General features: G+C 43.7%; 1 protein-coding gene across 1 annotated transcript; it reads left to right on the top strand.

Moving 5' to 3' along the window:
- The first annotated feature begins 271 nt into the window (after positions 1 to 271).
- On the top strand, positions 272 to 16,022 carry ZC3HAV1L (zinc finger CCCH-type containing, antiviral 1 like). The gene is made up of 5 exons (XM_063667868.1): positions 272 to 1,505; positions 2,479 to 2,614; positions 8,118 to 8,376; positions 10,233 to 10,358; positions 14,040 to 16,022. The coding sequence occupies exons 1-5, from the start codon at positions 1,141 to 1,143 to the stop codon at positions 14,081 to 14,083; spliced, it is 930 nt and encodes a 309-aa protein (XP_063523938.1). The 5' UTR covers positions 272 to 1,140; the 3' UTR covers positions 14,084 to 16,022.
- Positions 16,023 to 17,824: the final 1,802 nt, after the last annotated feature.

Genomic DNA, 17,824 nt, shown 5'->3' with positions numbered 1-17,824 from the left:
GTCTGATTCATCTTTGTACTGTCACTGCGTTAGTAGTTGGCTCAACAAACGTTCATTAAACAAGCAAGGTGTTGGACAAAAACCATGGATGCTTAAGGCAGCTCTAGACTGGTGCTGCTCAACAAAAATAAGGTAATCCACATTTGCAATGTAAAATTTCCTCATAGCTACATTAGGAAAGTAGAAGCAACACATGAAGTTGTCATAACGTTTTATTTATCCAAATATATCCAAAATATTATCAGTTTAACATGTGATTCATATAAAGTTAATGAGATATTTTACTTTTTTTTTCATTCTCAGTCCTCAAAATCTAGTGTGTGTATTTCACACTTATGTTACATCTCAATTCGGACTAGCCACTTTCCAATAAAGCTCAGCAGGCCCCGCGGGGTGGCTCACGCCTGTAATTCCAGTGCTCTGGGAGGCGGAGGCAGGTGGATCGCTTGAGGAGTTCGAGACCAGCCTGGGCAACATGGGGAGACTCCGTTTCCACAAAACAAAACAAAAACCAAAAAAATTAGAGGTGCGCACCTTCGCTCTCAGCTACTCAGGAGGCTGAGGTGGGAGGATCGCTTGAGCCCAGGAGTTCCAGGCTGCAGCGAACTATGATAGCGCCACTGCACTCCAGCCTGGGCGATAAAGTGAGACCTTGTCTCCAAAAATAAAAATACAACAACAACAACAAATCCCAGAAGTGCTCAGCAGCCACATGTGGCTAGTGGCCACCTCCCCCGAAGCAGCCCGGACACTCACCTCCTACTACCTTTTACCTATTTCGCCTTCTCCGCAGGCTTCCCTAGCACTACCAGTTGTCTTACTTGTTGGCGAGTACCTTTGTGACTCCCACTATACAAGCCCCTCAAGGCCAGGCCTCGCCCAGAACGGTGCCCGGGCGGAGCAGACGCTCCATCAACGCTGTCCCCGCCTGAGTCCGCGTCCAGGGGATCCGCAGGCGCCGTGCCCTGCTTCCATGCGCGCCGGGGCCGCCCCTCACCCGGCCTCCCGCAGGCCCACCCCTCGCCAGGCCCAGGCCCAGGCCCATCCCCGGGATGTTCGCTGGAAATCGTGGACGTGACTGGGAGGAGCCTGCCCGCCGCGGCTCGCGGCGCCGCGCACACAGGGCCCGTGCCAGCGACCATGGCGGAGCCCACAGTGTGCTCCTTCCTCACCAAGGTGCTGTGCGCCCACGGCGGCCGCATGTTCCTGAAGGACCTGCGCGGCCACGTGGAGCTGTCGGAGGCCAGGCTCCGGGACGTGCTGCAGCGCGCCGGGCCCGAGCGTTTCCTGCTGCAGGAGGTGGAGACGCAGGAGGGCCTCGGGGACGCTGAGGCCGAGGCGGCGGCCGGCGCGGTGGGCGGTGGCGGCACCTCCGCCTGGAGGGTGGTGGCCGTGTCCTCTGTGCGCCTCTGCGCCCGCTACCAGCGCGGCGAGTGCCAGGCCTGCGACCAGCTGCACTTCTGCCGCCGGCACATGCTGGGCAAGTGCCCCAACCGGGACTGCTGGTGAGAAGGCGGCGGCGGGCGGGGACTGTGGGCGCTGGCCGCGGGCCTGGCCGTCCTGCTGGAAGTGGGAGCGACGGGAAGGGGGGCTTCGTCCTGCCCGGGGCCGGGGACGCGGGGCTGGACGACCCCCTCCCGCAGGCCTTTCTTGGGCGGCCTCCCCCGCGCTCCCAGCAGCTGGGCGGAAAGGCGCGAAGGTCCTCTCCATGGAGACGTCTCAACCGCCCCCGCCAGAAAAGTTGCTGCCCGCGCCCGCCCCCCCGGATCCTGCGCGACGCGGCCGGGTTAAATCCGGACTGGGACTTCGGAGTTCACTTACTCCGCTGATCTTTGGCGGGAGGTGGGGGGCGAGGGGCGTCTGAGGATCCCATGAGATCCCTGGACCCTTTAGCCGGAAATCGCCGTTCCCCCATATCCACAGACTTGTGCAGAAGCGGGTCTGCGCCCTCTAGGTTTAACAGCGCTGAGCCAGTCTCACCCCAGGAAACAGGGCTGGATGGCTTGGGTGAGGCCCTGTGGTTCCTGACTGCTGGAGCTGGGTTCGGGGCTGCCTCCTGACCCCAGGGTGTGCTTCACATCCCCGAATTTTCCTTGGTTGTCTCTAGCCACACACCCCGCCAAAGCGGTGCTGGGGATAGGGGCGCTTTCTTTTTAACGTTGGTGGACTGTGGCAGCTGTTGCCAGGGAGAAGCTCAGGTGCAGTCGCCTACGGAACAGATACGCATCCTCAGGCGAGGTGGGCGACCCTTGGCTTCAAAGCATCCCTACTGAAAATTCAAATGACCCTGGGAGAGGAGTTGCTTCAACCCAACTTTCTTATTTTCCATCACTGCTTATTAGGCCATTCTATCCCCGGTTTCATGAAAATTACTCAACTTCACATGTATTAAATAAATTGAAAGCTGCTCAAGGCAAGGAATTGGACAGACTGGTCCTTCTTCACCTGGGCATCTGACCGAGGGCTTTGTTCTTTTAGGTCTACCTGTACCCTTTCCCATGATATCCACACACCTGTCAACATGCAGGTCCTGAAAAACCATGGACTTTTTGGTCTCAATGAAAACCAGCTTCGGATCCTGCTTTTGCAGAATGACCCCTGTCTTTTACCAGAGGTGAGTCACCAGGGAGTCACCCTCATGTCACATTTGTTACAAGTACTTTCCCCATTTATTTTTCTTTTGGCTTTATATATTAATTTTAATTGCTTTGAAGCAACATGATTCAGTTTCAAATGCTTTAAAGGTACCCTTTATAATTGCTATCATAGCAAAATAGTATGTTTGTTTGGGTTTAGTCATATACAAAGAAGTTTTAAAAACAAAATAGTACAAATCCCAAGAGAAAATTGGAACGTCAATTAAGACCACCAATTAAAAGCAAGATTTTCTAATCTAGCACAGTGGTGCTATCATAGACACCTCCACTTGGCCGGAAGAGAGGTGGGAAGAAGGGGAGATGTTGAGAAAACAGAGGATAGTTCATAATTGTGGCCTGATTTTAACTCTAAGGCATTTCAGAGTCTAGAAAGGAAGATAGCCACAAGACTAGAGGTGGGAGCTGGAGCCTTTGGTGCAGTTGGCAGAGGCTGCTCTCAAGGCAGCAGAATCTGTACCCAGAAGGCAGTCCTGGAGTTGATCTCAGGAACAAGGAGGTTTCTTCCTGACATGCATAACCTGTTTCATTTCTTCAAGCACTGAAGCCAAGTCTGGTACGTCATGGTTGTGAGCCAGATGCATTCCAACCAACCATGTTGCCCAAAGTAGATCCAAGCAGTAGCTGAAGCAGGTTATTGGCAGGAAGGGTGAGGCGGGTGGCTGCAGCTATGAGGCTGGGTCCAGTCCTTCCTCTCAGAGAGAAGGCGTGGTGCTGCTGCTATTTGCCTTTTAATTTTATAGTACTTTTTGATTTATAGAAGTTTAATATTTTTATTTTGTCAAATCTATCGAATTTTTTTTGATGTGCCCTTTTTTAGGGTGTATCCTGGGCCCAGCCTCACCTTGTCATATTAGACTACTTCAGTGTTTTGTGAGCAGCTGATGGGTTGGCTGCACTTACGACAGGAGCCTCCCCTGTGCCTCCACTTGTCCCCATCACCTGGGGCTGGAAGTAGGTGACATGTGGCACAAAACGTGACCATGTGGACAGCAGGGACTGTGGAAAAACACAGTGCACGAGGCAAGAATGGTGCCTCACATCTCTTGTATGAAATGCCTGATGATTGCTTTTACCACTCTCTCAATAAAAAAGACAATAGACAAATATGTAACATTTCATGCTGGTGCATTAATGGACAAATTTCTAGAAAAATATAGCTCGTCAAAATGGATTCAAGAAGAAACAAAACCAAAATAGTCTCATAAAAATTTTTAAAATAAAAGCATTAAACCTCAAAGCGTTAGTTAGAAGGCTTGCACAAGAAAACATCAGACTTATATAGTTTGTTTTTTTTTTTTTTTGAGACAGGGTCTTACTCTGTCACACAGGCTGGAAGTACCTCGGCTCACTGTAGACTCTGCCTCCTGAGTTCAAGTGATTCTCCCACCTCAGTCTCCTGAATAGTTGGGACTACAGGCACGTGCCACCATGCCCAGCTAATTTTTGTACTTTTTGGTAGAGAGAGCGTTTCACCGTGTTGGCCAGGCTGGTCTTATATGCCTGACCTCAAGTAATCCCTCTGCCTCAGCCTCCCAAAGTGCTGGGATTACAGGCGTGAGCCATTGTGCCTGGCCAGGCTTATATAGTTTCATAGTTGAATTCTATCAAATTTTTGTCTTTATTGAAGTATAGTTGACAAATAATTTTATATTTACAGTGTATGATGTGATGTTTTAATATATTTACATTGTGAATTGATTGCAACGATTAGGCTAATTAGCATACCATTACTTCACATAGCTATTATTTTTTGGGTGTGGTAAGGACAGCAATTTTCGGGTATACAGTATATATTTTTTTAAATTTATTTTATTTTTTATTTATTTTATTTTATTTTTATTTTTATTTTATTTTATTTATTTCTTTTTTTTTGAGATGGAGTCTCACTCTATCACCCAGGCTGGAGTGCAGTGGTGCGGTCTCAGCTCACTGCAAGCTCCGCCTCCCGGGTTCATGCCATTCTCCTGCCTCAGCCTCCTGAGTAGCCGGGACTACAGGCGCCCATCACCATGCCCAGCTAATTTTTTGTATTTTTTTTAGTAGAGATGGGGTTTCACCTTGTTAGCCAGGATGGTCTCGATCTCCTGACCTCGTGATCCGCCCACCTCAGCCTCCCAGAGTGCTGGGATTATAGGTGTGAGCCACTGTGCCCAGCCATTATATTATTATTAACTACAGTCACCTTGTTAATACAATGGATTTCCAGAAATTCATCCTGTCTAATTGAAACTTTGTTCCCTTCGACCTACATATCCCTATTCTCCTTAATTTTAACAAATCTATAAGGAACAGGCTGTTCTAATATTTTGAGTAGGTCTAGGATCTATTTTCCATGATCTCCAATTCTTGAACCACTATCATACTAATTAAAGTAGTTTATCTTTCATTTTTAAAGTTTATTTACTCTTTTAGAGACATGTTCTCGCTGTGTCACCCAGGCTGGAGTGCAGAGACAGGGTTTTGCTATGTTGCCCAGGCTGGTCATAGCTCACTGCAACCTTGATCTCCTGGGCTCAAGCAGTCCTTGCACTTCAGCCTCTCGAGTAGCTGGGACTACAGGTGTACACCACCACACCCAGCTACTTTTTTTTGTTTTGTTTTTTTGAGATGGAATCTTGCTCTATCGCCCAGGCTGGAGTGCAGTGGCGTGATCTCAGCTCACTGCAATCTCCACCTCCCTGGTTCAAGCGATTCTCCTGCCTCAGCCTCCCGAGTAGCTGGGATTGCAGGTGCTCGCCACCATACTCAGCTAGTTTTTCGTATTTTGAGTAGAGATGGGTTTTGTCATTTTGGCCAGGCTGGTCTTGAACTCCTGACCTCAAGTGATCCGCCCACCTCGGCCTCCCAAAGTGCTGGGATAACAGGCGTGAGCCATAGTGCCCAGCCCCCAGATACTTTTTTTTGTTTTTTTGTTTTTGTTTGTTTGTTTTGTAGACAGAGTCTTGCTCTGTCGCCCAGACTGGAGTGCAGTGGCATGGTCTTAGCTCACTGCAACCTCTGCCTCCCAGGTTCGAGCAATTCTTGTGCCTCAGCCTCCCTATTAGCTGGGACTACAAGCATGTGCTACCATGCCTAACTAATTTGTTGTGTTTTTAGTAGAGACAGGGTTTCACCATGTTGCCCAGGCTGATCTCAAACTCCTGAGCTCAGGCAATTCACCTGCCTTGGCCTCCCGAAGTGTTAGGATTACAGGCGTGAGCCACTGTGCCCAGTCAACTTTTTAAATTTTTTTGTAGAGACAGGGTCTTGCTGTGTTGCCTAGGCTGGTATTGAACTCCTTGGCTCAAGCAATTTGCCATCATTGGTCTCCCAAAGTGCTAGGAGTACAGCCATGAGCCACTGTGCCTGCCTAATTTTGTTTGTTTAATCAATTCATGTCTCCTTTTCCAGATAAGCTTTAGAATCACTTAAATTCCTAAAACTACTTTAAAGGAATTCTTTGAGAAGGGTAGAAATTGCATTAAAGTTATGAATTTGTTTTAGGAAATTGGCATCACAACTATAAATAGGATGCTATTTCATTTTAAACCAGGTCATCTGTGTCTTGTAGGATTTCCCATATTTTAGATTTGACTGATTACATTCCTGTAGTACTATTGAACATGTTCCTGTATCCCTCAAATTTTGATCAGATTTAGGATTTATTTTACTTTATTTTATTTATTATTATTATTTTTTGAGATGGAGACTCACTCTGTCGTCTAGCCTGGAGTGCAGTGGCGCGATCTCAGCTCACTGCAACCTCTGCCACCCGGATTAAGCAATTCTGCCTCAGCATCCCAAGCAGCTGGGATTACAGGTGCCACCACGACTGGCTAATTTTTGTATTTTTGGTAGAGTCGGGGTTTCACCATATTGGCCAGGCTGGTCTTGAACTCCTGACCTTTTGATCCACCCGCCTTGGCCTCCCAAAGTGCTGGGATTACAGGCGTGAGCCACCACACCCGGCCTTATTTATTTTTGAAATGGAGTCTTGCTCTGTCGCCCAGGCTGGAGTGCAGTGGCACAATGTTGGCTCACTCACTGCAACCTCCACCTCCCCAGTTCATGTGATTCTCCTGCCTCAGCCTCCCCAGTAGCTGGAATTACAGGCGTGTGCCATCATGCCTGGCTAATTTTTGTATTTTTAGTAGAGTAGGGGTTTCACCGTGTTGGCCAGGCTGTTATGAACTCCTGACCTCAGGTGATCCTTCTGCCTTGGCCTCCCAAAGTGCTGGGATTACGGGCGTAAGCCACTGCGCCCGGCCAGGATTTATTTTATAGCAAGAATTGTTTTTACATGTGCAGCATTGTTAGAGTGACTCACCATCCCATTTGCCTGGGACTGAGGGGTTGCCGGGGATGTCAGACTTCCATAGTAAAACCTGGACAGTTCTGTTTCCTGTTGTGTCACATCAGGAGGCGTATAATGTCATCTTTGTGCGAGAGGCTAAGACTGATGCGTGGTTTCAGGGTCAACAGCCTAATCCCATCATTATGAAGTTCCCCATCAGTGTGGTCTTGGTGTGTCTGGGATAGACTCAGTTTATATTAGTTGTCCCAGTGTGATTATTAATAGTGCTCCCTTGCAGCCTAAAAATGCCCTTGTCTGGATCATAAATTATATCTTTGTGCCACCCGTTGAAATTGGTTTCCCTGGAAGCAGAGCCTGAGATACAGACCCAGGTACATGTGATTTTTCTGAAGGCGGGTTTTTCAGGAAAACCCAGTGTGGGAGAGAGGGAAGCAGGGTCTAAGGAAGGAAAAGCTACAAGCACATAAGGTCTGGCCTTGACTTGATTCATGGGGAGCTGTGGAACAAAGATCACACTGAGTCTAGCTTTGAGGCACTCTAGCATTTTTTAGCTTTATCTAAGTCATTCATTGGCTACAGGCTTTGGGGACAGAGGGCAGGTCAGCTGAGAGTGTAAAGTAAGAGAGGGGCAGCTGTGAGTCACGAGCAGCCAGTGCCCACAGCAGCTGGAGTATGGTTAGCACCACTACACTATCATCAGGCTTTCACCCAAAGATTTTAACAGCCACTGGTGATCAGAAGATGTAATTTAGTCTTCAGTTTAGCTAGAGAAACTATAGTCTTCTGGCTTAAAAGATAGAGTGAAAACTAATATTGGCCAGGTGTGGTGGCTCACACCTGTAATCCCAGCACTTTGAGAGGCTGAGGTGGCCAGATCACCTGAGGAGAGGAGGTCGAGTCCAGCCTGGCCAACATGGTGAAACCCCGTCTCTACTAAAAATACAAAAATTAGCTGGCTGTGGTGGTGAACGCCTGTATTCTCAGCTACTTGGGAGGCTGAGGCAGGAGAATTGCTTGAACCCGGGAGATGTAGGTTGCAGTGAGCCAAGATGGTGCCACTGCACTCCAGCCTGGGTGACAGAGGGAGACTCCATCTCCCCCTGCCAAAAAAAAAAAAAAAAAAAAAGAAAACTAATATTTCAGGTGTTGCCTCATTTCTGTACCAGGTCTGTTTGCTCTACAACAAAGGGGAAGCCCTCTATGGCTACTGCAACCTCAAGGATAAATGCAACAAGTTTCATGTGTGCAAATCCTTTGTCAAGGGAGAATGCAAACTTCAGACCTGCAAACGATCTCATCAGCTTATCCATGCTGCATCTTTGAAGCTGCTACAGGACCAAGGACTGAATATTCCAAGTGTTGTTAATTTTCAGATAATCTCCACCTACAAGCATATGAAGCTGCACAAGATGCAGGAAAATACAGGTAGGAATATCCAAGGAGGACAGAGAAGTATCAGCGATATAGTTTTGGGATGCTTCACTGTAAAGAAGTAAGAACAGTGACATGAAAGTGAGTCTGGGGGCAAAGCAGTTCCTATGTTAATTTCAGCTTTGTTCTTGGGAAAGTTTAGAACGGGCAACATTTTATTGTATAGAACGGTGATCCTAACCAAAGGAGGGAAGGGATGGAGTTTATCCTTAGCACTGTCACTGCCAGCTACTAGAATCTACCCAAGTGATTGAACAGTAGCTTGTTGGTAAATTGGATGTCAGGAAGTAGGTAGAACAAATTTTTTTTTTTGAGACAGAGTCTCGGTCTGTCCCCTAGGCTGAAGTACAGTGGCGTGATCGGGGCTCACTGCATCCTCTGCCTCCCGGGTTCAAGCGATTCTCCTGCCTCAGCCCCCCGAGTAGCTGAGACTACAGGCATGTGCCACCACGCCCAGCTAATTTTTGTATTTTTAGTAGAGACGGGGTTTCACCATGTTGGCCAGGATGGTCTCAATCTCTTGACCTCATGATTCGCCTGCCTTGGCCTCCCAAAGTGCTGGGATTACAGGCATGAGCCACCCGCCCGGCCTGGTAGAAAAGTTTTAACGGCATGGTTAGGAAAAAGAGGAAGGAGATGGGCCAGTGACTGGAAAAGTAAGATTAATGTAGGGATGGCTTTCTTTTCATAAATAGAATTTTTGGCTTTGTTAATTTTTAAGTAATTTTAACGACGTTACAGAACCATTTGGAAAATAGCAACTGGAAATGAAAATTGTATATGATTTTGCTCACTCTACTATACTTGTTACAATTTTATTATAGGCCCTTTATTTCTGTTATATACAAACACGAATCCAGTTGTGCTCAAAGTATATGTTAATTTAATATCTTAAATTTCTACTTTATACAACATCATATTTTCCCATATTGCTAGGAATATTGCATATTCCCATTATAAATATATTCCCATAGTCTTTCAGTAATTTTTATTGTTTTTGGAGACAGGATCTTGCTCTGTTGCCTAGGCTGGAGTACAATGGCACAATAATGACTCACTGCAGCCTCGAACTCCTGGGCTCAAGTGATCTTTCTGCTCAGCCTCCCTGGTAGCTGGGACTATAGGCACATGCCACCATGTCCAGCTATTTTTTTTAATTTTTCTTTTGTAGGGACAAGGTTTTACTATGTTGACCAGGCTGCTTTTGAACTCCTGGGCTCAAGCAGTCCTCCAGCCCTGGCCTCCCAAAGTGTTGGGATGACAGGTGTGAGCCACTGCACCTGGCCTTTAGTAGTTTTTTAGTCTACAGAGTGTGGTTTGGTGTTCTTTTAATTATAATGCATTCAGTTACTTATTCTGTTACATTTGCTGATACCTAGAAATCAGTGGGTGGTAGGCTTAGGAGAATTGCTGTTGGGAAAAGTAAATCACCAAAGGCGGAGTTGCTAAGCTTTCACCATCGGGTTTTCATGTGTTGGGATGTTAGTGTCAGACGTAGTGAGTGCAGGCAGGGAGGGCTCTGCATATACCAGTGTCGGGCTGTTTAGGGAACCGTGAATGGTGGCAGGTACCTTCTACCCTATGCTTTGTCTAGGGCCTGTCATTGTCTTCATCTGGTTCTGTTTGGTGAGTCTCTCCTGTGACATAGTGACTTTCCACTTGCTCTCTCTCTGTCTCTCTATTTTTTATCCACACACACATACAATTTTTTAAAACCCAGAAGACATGAACTCTCCAAATCCAGGTGTTGGGAGTCTTGTCTGATGTCTGGTTAGCTGGGCTGTTGCTCCCAACATAAAATGAAACTTGGGGTATCATCGTAGGAAAACTTATCCCTTTCCTCTTTGTAGATAATTCATCACCTTCTACTGAGCATTCACAAGGCCTTGAGAAGCAAGGAGTGCACGCAGCTGGAGCTGCAGAAGCTGGTCCTCTGGCTTCTGTCCCTGCTCAGTCGGCCAAGAAGCCCTGCCCAGGTAAACCTTAAAGGGGGTCAGTGAACTAAGAAGAAGCTTAGTTCCAAGAAGCTTGGAAGATCTGAAAACAAGCCTTCTGTTTAGCTTTAATTTGTAACCATTCATTTAATGATAGATTTGTAATGGTCATAATAACATCTACCTCACAGTGTGTTGTGAGAAGTAAAGAAGATGGAAAAGGAGAAAATGTCCTTTTGGAAGAATACAGTTAGGCATGGGTGGTTGGGGATGGGGTTGGACATTGAGCAGGCAAAGAGAGGCTAAAACTGAATGCAGATGGGGCCAGTCCAGGGTGAGTGCTGAAGATGGCAGCTTCTACCTGCAGCTCCTAGGTGCTTTCCTCAGGCTGGGTAGATGGAGCTCTGCTGACTTCTGTGGTCCACCATTGTTTTTCTGTCAATTTATATTGTGGCAATCATAGAGTACTTTGCACACATTATTTTTTTTTACTTAATATTGTCTCAAGCATCTTTCTATATGTGTTCACATCATACATAATCATGTTTTTGCACAGATACATTAATATATCATAGTTTATTTAACTACTTGCCTTTTTCTAACAATTTTTTTTTTTTTGAGGTAGTCTTGCTTGTTGCCCAGGCTGGAGTGCAGTGACATGATCTCGGCTCACTGCAGCCTTGACTTCCTGGGCTCAGGTGATCTTCCCACCTCAGCCTCCTGAGTAGCTGGGACTACAGGTATGCACCACAACCAGCTAATTTTTTGTATTTTTTTTTTTTTTTGTAGAGAGGGTATTTTGCCATGTTGCCCAGGCTAGTCTTGAACTCCTGGGCTCAACTGATCTGCTTGCCTCTGCCTCCCAGAGTGCTAGGATTATAGGCATGAGCCACTGCACCCAGCCTCTAACAAATTTTGAATATAACTCCTGTCTTAAAATCTGCAGAATATTGAATTTTTCCAGCTATTTTTTACTTTTGCTTAGCTTATAGATGCTAAAGGATACTGTCATTTGCATTTTTAAAATATATGTATGAGTGAATAGCTTTCTGGTGTCTGCTTTCTTATTGTCCTTGTTTTTTCATTTTATATTTGGCCTTTTATTAATGGGGCCCTCCTCTATGCTGATGTGGGACAACCTTTAACGAGGCCTCGCAATTTTCATGAAAGGACCTCAGCAATACTGTGCTTGGATGATATTCAATTTTTGTATGTCCATCCTCAGCCAATAGTACAGAGTATATAACCTTTGGGTTCTCTCCAGAGACTTCTACCTCACTCTGTCTACTCTTTTTTTTTTTTTTTGAGACGGAGTTTCACTCTTGTTGCCCAGGCTGGAGTGCAATGGCGTGATCTCAGCCCACCATAACCTCCGCCTCCCGGGTTCAAGCAATTCTCCCTCAGCCTCCCAAGTAGCTGGGATTACAGGCATGCGCCACCACGCCCAGTTAATTATGTATTTTTAGTAGAGATGAGGTTTCACCATGTTGGTCAGGCTGGTCTTGAACTCCTGACCTCAGGTGATCAGCCTGCTTCGGCCTCCCAAACTGCTGGGATTACAGGCGTGAGACTCTGTCTACTCTTCGTCTCTTGCTGAACGTTTACCAAAGCCCAGTCGCAATAGTTTGAAGGATGAGCAGTGTATCCACTCCTTTAAATTGTATCCATTCTAACTGTGGCTCAGGATGGACCATCAAAAGTCTGTATACCTCACCCATTTCATGTTCCCTTTCCCCTTTCTCCCTTCTCCCTTCCTCCCTGCTCTCCACCTACCCAGCTGTGTTCATTGAGTTGCGTTTCAATATTTTGTGGTTTATTTTCATCAAGGGGTACCACAAGAAGCAGCTTTATGCGATTAATTTTTTTGTTCTGTTTATTGTAGTCATCCCCCAATGTCACTGTGTAAAGTTTTGTTGTTGTTTTTTTTTAAATTCAACTGTCCTGCAGTAACATAACATTTGAGAAACAGAGACAATGTAATACGTTTTCATAAAGCTAAACTAATGTAGAGAAATTTCTTTTTTTAATTTTATTTTTATTTTTTATTTTATTATTATTATACTTTAAGTTTTAGGATACATGTGCACAATGTGCAGGTTAGTTACATATGTATACATGTGCCATGCTGGTGTGCTGCACCTATTAACGATGTAGAGAAATTTCTATCATGAAATGCTATCTTTTCAATTGGGGAAAAAGCAAAAATGTCCTTTTTAAAGTGAGAAATGGCTGTGCTTTCTCCTAATAGATAATGAGTCATGCTGCTTGTGTTGACCTTTTTACTTTCATTGTCAACAATATTTCTGAAAGCCTTTATGCTCTGCATATTGTTTCTTTTTTTCTAGTCCAGATTTCTCCTAGTGATAATGAAAAAAAATTTTTTACATTTAATTATTACTATTATTTACACATCATTTTACTATGTATATTTTTGTAGTAAGCTATCTTAAATCTTTAATGGAAACAGTGTAGGGTATAAGTGCATTTCCTTTACATTGAGAGACTTGCTGGACCTTTACTTGTTTTTGTTCTGTTTTTATATCTTATCATTATGCTTTTATATGTGAAGTTATTGGTCCTCTGTCATCTTTGTTGCAGTATTTTATTCAATTCTATAATAGTCTACTTTAATCTTAGTTTTATTGGTATTCATTCTGTAAAATATTTTATATAACCCTGCCTGTCTTTTTCTGATTTTCACTCATGATTCAGCTGTTGGAAAGTTATCACGTTATAGTTGGAGAAGAGTTTTCTTTGGTAATTTATCGGGGTTTTTGATGTCAAGTCGCATGTCTATAGACTCTACAAATTCAACATATTCTAAATTGAATTATGAATTTTCCTCTAGTCTTATTCCTCCTTTTATTTCCTTATTTTTGAATGTCACCACTATCTACCTAATGACATAGGCAAAAAGCTGTAAATTGTCGTATGCTTTTCTTTCTCCCTGTTTCCTTTGTCAAATTGGTTACCCAGTGTTGGAGAGTTTCTTCCCCTCAATAGCCTTTCAAATATTTATCCTTCTCTGCTCCTTTCTTTCCACCCCGTACATACTGCCTGGTTTCAAACCCTCATTGCCTTCCTGCATATATCCTACAGATGCATAAACTCCATGGTTTTCAAGTCATCTGTTAACGGGAGTTTTTGGTAAAAGGTGCCTGGTTCCCACTGCAGTGATGGTAGCCCTGTTTTAATCTTTAATAGAATAGGCTTTTGTGGATTTCACTGGTCTCCTTACCACTCTTCACTTCTGCCTTCCATCTGGCTGCCTGATGTTTTGAAAGCAAACCTAATCATACGGCTTTTTTCCTGCTGAAACCTTCCTTGGTCCTCATCATGTAGGGTGGTATTTGTAAACTCAAACGCCTGCAGGGACTAGAAAGGTGAGTTAAATGGATGAAGTGAACTGGATGCGAGAGAAATGGGAGAAGGGAGAAGTGCTGTGGCAAACTGTCCCATCTAAAAGGGATGCCTGCCTCTTGTATCCATGTGGGAATGTGGGCCCACTTTGTCATATTGCCCAGTTTTTAAAAAAGAAGCCAGAAATTCAGATTGTTATGAGAAATGTTCTGGTTGAATATTGACTTTAGTTGAGTTTTTAAAATGCAGACCAACATTGTATGTACTTGACCTACTTGGAATTTCTGGAATGTGCTATTTTGTCTTGTGATTCTCTGTAAATGATATTCCCTGGTTTGTTTTTTTTTTCTTTTTTCCTTTGAGATGGAGTCTTACTCTGTCGCCCAGGCTGGAGTGCAGTGGCATGATCTCAGCTCACTGCAACCTCCGTCTCCCAGGTTCAAGTGATTCTCCTGCCTCAGCCTCCTGAGTAGCTGGGATTATAGGCGTGCACCACCATGCCTGGCTAATTTTTGTATTTTTAGTAGAGATGGGGTTTCACCATGTTGGCCAGGCTGGTCTTGAACTCCTCATCTCAAGTGATCCACCCGCCTCGGCCTCCCAAAGTGCTAGTATTATAAGTGAGCCACTGCACTCAGCCTGATGTTCCCTCTTTTATAAGTGCCATTCCTTCTTCCTTCTTCCTGCGTCACAACCTGGCAAAATTGGATTCTTCAAAACGCCAGGTTGGCCTTTCTTGACTCCAAAAGAGGTAACTCTTGTAGCATTCTTACAGGCCTAACATAGCACTTACTTTATGTTGCAATGCTGTGTGTTTTTACTCCCTAGCTCTGAGCAAAACATTATTTATTCTTGGTAATTGTAACACTTGGTAGTGAAGACATATTTTTTTTGCCATATAATGGATTATACTTTGTATTTGAATCCATGTGAATCAGTAGCATATTGGTCTTCGTTGTTTTTCCTCCTTCTCCTACCCTTTTTTTTTTTTTTTTTTTTTTTTTTGAGATGGAGTCTCGCTCTGTCACCCAGCCTGGAGTGCAGTGGCACAATCTCGGCTCACTGCAAGCTCCGCCTCCCGGGTTCACGCCATTCTCCTGCCTCAGCCTCCCAAGTAGCTGGGACTACACTGCCCGCCACCACGCCCGGCTAATTTTTTTGTATTTTTAGTAGAGACGAGGTTTCACCATGTTAGCCAGGATGGTCTCGATCTCCTGACCTTGTGATCCGCCCGCCTCGGCCTCCCAAAGTGCTGGGATTACAGGCGTGAGCCACCGCTCCCGGCCTCTCCTACGTTTTGTTGAGACAGGGTCTCACTCTGTTGCCCAGGCTGGAGTGCAGGGCACAATTATAGCTCCCTGCAGCCTTGATTTCTCGGGCTCAAGCCATCCTCTTGCCTCAGCTTCCCTAGTAGCTGGGACTATATAGGTGCATGCCACCATACTCAGCTAATTTTTTTAGGTTTTTAGTAGAGACCCGGTCTCACTATGTTGTCCAGGCTGGTCTTGAACTCCTAAGCTCAAGCAGTCCTCCCGCCTTGGCCTCTGAATGTGCTGGGATTACAGGCATGAGCCACTATGCCTAACCATATTTTTTCCAATATTAAAAAATCTTTCTTTCCCCCTAAGGAATGTGTTATATAAGGTCAACATCTTTTTAGTGCTTCAATTTGGCTTGTCTACATCCAAAGTTAACTCTTTAAGACTTACATTTATGATAATAATTCTTTCCATCGAGGGATTTAGTCTCCATTATTGTCATGTTTCTTGATTTTTTTCATTATACTTGGTTCTTCTTTTTGTCTAGGTTTTATATATACCCTAATTAATTCTTTCTTGGCTGTTTTATATCTATGTTGCTGTCAGCATGGGAATCTCTATTATTAGAAAGCTATTAACTTTTAAAATATGTATCTTTTGGTGATTGTCTTTGTTCTGACAGTTTTAGATGGCCTGTTTGCTTTTTCTAAATATAAACTCATAGGTATTTCTATTCTGTTTTTGGGTTTCATAAAATTGTAATAAGTTTTTTTGATATTTCTTCATTACATATGAAGTTAATTGTTGGTTTTAAACAAATGTTCTTTGTTAGGATAACAGAAATAACATCTTCTATTCTTGTTTGTTGGAAGCTAAAAGCTTGATAAAAGGAATTAGTATCTTTTGATACAATCATATTTTTATCACTTAAATTGACTAATATGATTAAAATAAGGGTTTTTGTAATATTAAAACATCCTTAAATTCCTGAGATAAAACTCTACCTGGCTATATGTTCTTTTAATGTATTATCTTTCCTATTTGCTGTACATCTATACATTCATAAATAAAATTCATTTATATTTTATGTGTATATGTAGTAATTTCCTTTCTATTTTTATTGGCATATGGTCAAAGTATAAATCTTATTCTAAGTCCTGTCTGGAGTTTTTGTAAATTGATTTGTAATGCCATTTTTATTTAAAAAATAATGTATTATTGTATTTTTGAATTACTCTGTTATTATTTAGGAATATTTCTCCAAAATCATTTTTTGAAAATATAATAATACATCATTGTGGAAATTTTGGAGAGTACAGGAATGTATGAAGGAGGTCACATTAATCATCTCATAATACCACTGTATAATCACTCTTAATACTGTATTTTTTTTCTTTCTTTCTTTTTTTTTCCCTTGAGACAGGGTTTCTCTGTGTCACCCAGGCTGGAGTGCAGTGGTGCAATCACAGCTCACTGCAGCCTCTGCCTCCCGGGCTCAAGTGATCCTCTCACTTCAGCCTCCTGAGTAGCTGGGACTACATGCATGTGCCACCACGCCCAGCTAATTTTTTTTGTGGAGACAGGGTTTTGTCATGTTGCCCAGGCTGGTCTTGAATTCCTGGACTCAAGCAATCCACCTGCCTCCCAGGTGGTGTCCCAGCTTCCCAAAGTGCTGGGGCTGCAGGTGTGAGCCACCAGGCCCAGGCTTTTTTCAGTCTTTTTTATGCATATATCCTTAAATATTGAAGGTATGCTATACATACAATTTTATGCCATTTGGGATTGATATTATTTTTGTAAGCATTTCCCTATGTAATTGAAAGCATTTACAATTATACATGATGGTTTCATTATATTTTTAAAGTATTATTTAATAGTTCTATTATTATTTGTAACATTAATGGTACAAAAATCTTTTTCTGAATTTCTGATTTTTTTTTTTTTTTGTGATGGAGTTTTGCTCTTGTTGCCGAGGCTGGAGTGCAATGCTGCAATCTTGGCTCACGGCAACCTCCACCTCCTGGGTTTAAGCTATTCTCCTGCCTCAGCCTCCTGAGTAGCTGGGATTACAGGCATGCACCACCACGCCCAGCTAATTTTTTGTATTTAGTAGAGACAGTTTCACCATGTTAGTCAGGATGGTCTCGAACTCCTGACCTCAGGTGATCTTCCTGCCTTAACCTCCCAAAGTGCTGGGATTACAAGTGTGCCCAGCCAATTTCCGATTATTTTTTAGAACAATTTTTTAGATGCGATTATACTGTGCCAGAAGATATGAATAGGATAAAGACTCAAAAAGAATTTCAAAACTCTATTCCAGAATAGCTGCACCATATTACACTCATCGTCCGCATAGGAATTGCCTATCTCAGTACACTCGATAGCCTGTGTTAGAAAGCACATTCCCAGGAAAGGCACAGAATATATTTTGTTTCCTAAGGGGTTCTTCTGGACAGATATTTAGAAAAATACATTTGTACTGACTGACTTACTTACACAACCAGAGCTATATTTTAATGTTTGTTATACAATAACATGATTAAATTATGTACATTTTCTGATGTTTTGTCTTTACTGAGATTCCTTTTGGATTTATGTTTGCATTGTCACTTTTTTTTGGTGAACTGATCACACATTAGCCTTCTAAAAGTAATATTTTATTCTCATGGTGCCTCATAGGTGCTCACTCTCAGATACTTATCTCCTAGATACATTTTCAGTTTACTCAGAAGAGATGCTGCCTCGTCTGGCATATATAGCAAGCTCTCAGTTTAATGAAGGAATGTCTGCTAACTTGAGTTGACTCCACCTACTTTCAAGATAAACTTGGGAAAGCCTTAGATAAAACTTTCCTTTGGCTCAAACTTTCCTACAGGTTCATAAAAACAA

The sequence above is a fragment of the Pongo pygmaeus genome, chromosome 6 (genome assembly GCF_028885625.2).
Source record: "Pongo pygmaeus isolate AG05252 chromosome 6, NHGRI_mPonPyg2-v2.0_pri, whole genome shotgun sequence".
NCBI classification, from domain to species: domain Eukaryota; kingdom Metazoa; phylum Chordata; class Mammalia; order Primates; family Hominidae; genus Pongo; species Pongo pygmaeus.
This window is presented reverse-complemented; position numbering and strand designations above follow the sequence as displayed.